The sequence below is a fragment of the Electrophorus electricus genome, chromosome 2, assembly GCF_041902795.1.
Source record: "Electrophorus electricus isolate QZ-2024a chromosome 2, ASM4190279v1, whole genome shotgun sequence".
Classification (NCBI taxonomy): Eukaryota; Metazoa; Chordata; class Actinopteri; order Gymnotiformes; family Gymnotidae; genus Electrophorus; species Electrophorus electricus.
This window is the reverse complement of record NC_137498.1, coordinates 21,873,525-21,878,163: the sequence shown is the minus strand read 5'-3', so window position 1 is coordinate 21,878,163 and position 4,639 is coordinate 21,873,525. Positions and strand designations below refer to the sequence as shown.

Below are 4,639 nucleotides of genomic sequence, written 5' to 3'. Positions count from 1 at the left end.
TACTCATTTTGTATCAGTTCTGTTTTTCCATTTGATAACTAAATATGGGAGGGGAAATTAGATTAAAGGTAAAAACACTGAACATCTTGGTGTAGGTGAAATGCTCAGATACATTAGAGGCTAAATACTGCATTAACAACCTAAAATAAACTTGAATACACACACACACACACAGAGCGAGAGAGAGAGAGAGAGAGAGAGAGAGAGAGAGAGAGAGAGAGAGATTGGTTTTCTCTCCGACACTTCTCACATTACTTTATATTGCTCTTTTCTTTTCTGTCTCTCTTGGACCTTCCGATTGGTATTGGATTCATTATCACGCCAATGCTTTTGTTTAAAAAACAAAAACAAACAAACAAACAAACGGAGCGCTGTTCACTGGTAAAGGCTGGCGGAGTCACGCAAGGAATGGGACTAGTGACGTTCACGAAGACAGCTGACCTCCATTTCTCAATTAAACTCGTGTCGTAGCTGATGCCGAGCGGTTTATCGTCATGCCCTTCCACTTGGGAAAGGTTATACGTATGTGTTATCTTATTGCTACCAAATCTTTCGTTTATTAAATGCTTGCACGCGCTATACCATTATTCCAGACGCTCAGAAGTTACGTGATCTAGATTTTTTTTAAAAATTTAAAGACTTGCTCCTGTACAGCAGCTGAAATGTGTGAGACACCGAGGACGCGTTACGCCGACTGTAACGGATCGGAGACGAGCGAGGACAGAGAGATCTTGGTAAACATAGGTGGTGTCAAACAAGTTCTCTATGTTGATGTGTTGAACCGCTACCCCCAGACGCGCTTGGCTGAGCTGGCCAACTGTTCTGTGGATAATGCGAATGACCTGTTGGAACTTTGCGACGACTATGATGTGCGGAAAGGTGAATTTTACTTCGACAGAGACCCGGACTCTTTCAAATGCATCACAGAGTTATATTACTATGGGGAAGTCCACATGAAAAAGGGAATATGCCCTATGTGTTTTAAGAAAGAAATGGACTTCTGGGGAGTTGATGTGCACTTCCTTGATGAATGCTGTAAAGGCAGTCTGAATGAAGTGGAGGAAGAGCTGGCACAAATAGCTGAGAAGGTGCATGAGATTCTGTACAATGTCGAGGGAACTACACCAGCCAGTGTGAGCAAGCGCTGCCGGCTGTTCCTGTGGAAGCTCATGGAAAAGCCTGAATCCTCCTTGTTAGCACGTGCGATGGCCATCCTGTCCTTCCTCTTCATCCTCCTCTCCTCCGTGGTCATGTGTATGAGCACCATTCCTGAGCTGCGTGTTCACGACGCAGGGGGCAACGAGGTGGAGAATCCGACCCTGGAGTCCATTGAGACGGCGTGCATCATCTGGTTCACTATCGAGTACGTGCTGCGCCTGGCCTCGGCACCCAACAAGGTGCGCTTTGCCTTCTCCTTCATGAACATGGTGGACTTCCTCGCCATCATGCCCTTCTATGCTGTGCTTGCGCTGACGCACCTTGGCACGGCCGTGACAGAGCTGGCCAGTGTGCAGCAGGCTGTGCAGGCGCTACGGGTCATGCGCACAGCGCGCATATTCAAGCTAGCACGCCACTCCTCGGGCCTGCAAACGCTGACGTATGCACTGAAGAGCAGCCTGAAGGAGCTGGGTCTCCTGCTCATGTACATGGGCATGGGCATCTTCCTGTTCTCGGCGCTGGGCTACGCCGTAGAGCAGAGCCACCCAGACACCTTGTTCACCAGCATCCCACAGTCTTTCTGGTGGGCAATCATCACCATGACCACAGTGGGCTACGGCGACGTCTACCCCAGGACCACCCTGGGTAGGTGCAACGCTGCGGTCAGCTTCCTGTGCGGCGTCATAGCCATCGCACTGCCCATCCACCCCATCATCAACAATTTTGTCATCTTCTACAGTAAGCAGCGTGTGCTCGAGACCGCCGCCAAACATGAGATAGAACTGATGGCGCTGCGTTCAAAGGAAGATGGGCGTGAAGAGCAACAGGGGCCAGGCCGCCGATGAGCCGTGCCGACACAGTGTGGGGCGGCACCGCTCAGGAGTCACAGAGCGATACCTACATTCCACTGCTCCGGGACAGGAGCGAAGGCACGCCCATTCAAAAATTAAACCATAACTAAGATAGAAGAATATACCAGAGCATTTAATGATGGCATGGAATTATATTATTGTTAATATAGTATTTTATTTATGGCTCATCATTCTCCACCTGTATTTCGACCACCAAGTATTCTAGGCAAGTGAAACATTTTTATTTACATTATTTTAATTATAGCTATAGCTACAGCATTTGTTTGAAAATTTGACAATAATATGATGTCAGTCATATTAATAAATATTTAAATATGGCATACCTTGATAAAGTAATAAATTAATCCATGAAAAGCACCGTGTCAAGCATACCTTTAAGCCCCAAACATTTACACAACCACAAAATTTCACATAATTTCAGTAAAGACAACACGTTGTCTACTTGGCCAAGCTTTGACTTATTACACAGTGCACAAGACAATTCTGTAGATATCTGATTGCTTTCTGGCAGTGTTTAAATACTACGGTGTAATATTGGTCCATTTGTTTGTCATGTCTTTTTTTGTACTTATAAGCTCTTTCATAACAACCACACCTGTCAAATAGAGTAATACACAGTTATTTCTATTTCACTAAATTGCCCATTACTTGTAATTGGTGTTTGTATATGTTTTGTGGTCTATGTTCTATATAATTTGGTACCATTGACTCCCTAGGGTAGAAGTCATTTATTGGCTATTTAACCTTTTGACCTGTTGCTAATTCATGAGTTCATTTGTTCTAAGGCAGAAGAACCACTGATGTGCTGAAGGTCCAGAGTCTAGTACATTTAGGAGATTTTCCTGCTCAAAGCCACCTGGTTCAGCTTAGCAGTTCTGTACCAGGCTAAGTAGTTGAGCAGTGAAATCACCAAAACTGTGCTGGACTCCATGCTGGATTCTGTGCTGGACTGAACAGCACAGAACAGGAACTGTGCAACCCCACTCTAAAGCAATTCCCAAATTAAACCCAGCAGATATTAAATGCAGTAATGATGTAAATGTTGAAGTCTGTCAAACTCGAGTTGAAATATTGCTGTTCACTGTAATAAACAGTTTATCTCGCTTTACATCTTGTACATTCCAGCAAAGCTCTTTCTGCGCAGACTTTTATGAGCATCTGAGATGTTTGACCTCTCTGTAAGCTGTTTGAAGAAGGGGATTTCAATTTTTCAGCAGTGCTCTGAGCGTCCCTCAGGGTGAGATGCTCCTGAACATTTTTCAAACTGTGAGACAAGGGAAACAAGGAGGTACGCTTTGCTTAGAAGCTTAGGGGCTTTGCAGAGAGTTACTCTCTCTGTGTGTGTGTGTGTGTGTGTGTGTGTGTGTGTGTGGGTGTGCATGCGCATTTGTGTGTGCTGTACATGCTTAAAGGCAGAGGGCTAGAGTGAGCTTCTTTGTGCTCGTTTTTGTGTGTTGATGGCTGCAGCCCAAGATATGGCGTAGAGCTGGCATGTGGGTGGACAGATGAGAAGTCATTGCTAATAGCAAGCAAGCAGTAAGCCCAGCTAGCGCACTCCCCCTAGTCTCATTACACACACACAAACACACACACACACACACACACACACACACACACACACACACACACACACACACACAGTAATCATACAAACACTTTGGATTTAATTACTCTGGATTTAATTATTCTTTAAGACAGAATAACAGTTACAATTTTGGTACACAGAACTGTGATCAGGGCAAAGAGCCACATTTCACTTACCACAGACCTGCTCTGGATATAAGGCCCCTGTTTTTGTCCCTCTCTATCTATAAATATAGTATGTTTCTCTCAACCTTGAATCATTTCTGAGAAGCAAAACCATATATAAACCAAACCCTCCACTTTGTGCGTGTTTTTCCTGTGCTTTTTACAAGGGCCCTGGCTAGGTTTTTAGCTTACACGGGTCTGTTAATGAAACGACATTAACAGTGATGACCATTACAGTTTTAAATAACAATAATATAACTAATTTAACACGCTCGCGAACACCCTATTCTTACAATGACTGGTGTCAGTCATGCGTGTGCCAGAAAAGGCTCTATCCATAAGCGATGTGTGTGGAGAAGGCGGCTTCTCTGGGATAACTAAAATATTCAAACCTAATGACCACATTAAAATGTCCAGATACATTTGAATGCATGACGAGACAATGGCAGCTGTTATAATTTAAATGCGAGAGTCGGCGGATAATGACAGGGTTTATAAAAGCCGTCTCCTTCTGCCGCCTTGTACACGGTAAGGCAGGCACAGAAAGCGAGTTTCAACACCGAGAATGTCAAAGGTAATCTGCTGCGTGATTGCAGATTTGATATTAAAAATTACGAGAGAGAGAGAGAGAGAGAGAGAGTATTGGTTAACCGCGTGCTCTTTTCTCTAAAGGCGAGGAGATTTTTTCCCCGGTTTTTTCCGTTAGAGCAGACAGACTAAGCCTATGATTTGGGATATGATTAAGCCTAAATTTGGGAGAACAATAATAATCAACGTCAAAATCGACCTTTGCCAACTTGCAAGAGACAGAAAAAAAAGTAAACATATTAAAAAAGAAAACTATTACTCTCTCCTTCTCT

The 4,639-nt window shown here is 44.1% G+C and overlaps 1 protein-coding gene across 1 annotated transcript; it reads left to right on the top strand.

Annotated features, from left to right (window-relative positions):
* Nucleotides 1-248: 248 nt before the first annotated feature.
* On the top strand, nt 249-3,138 carry LOC113588485 (voltage-gated potassium channel regulatory subunit KCNF1-like). Its single transcript, XM_027027681.3, has one exon. It carries the CDS (start codon nt 663-665, stop codon nt 2,001-2,003), a length of 1,341 nt encoding a protein of 446 aa, XP_026883482.2. The 5' UTR covers nt 249-662; the 3' UTR covers nt 2,004-3,138.
* The last annotated feature ends 1,501 nt before the right edge of the window (nt 3,139-4,639 follow it).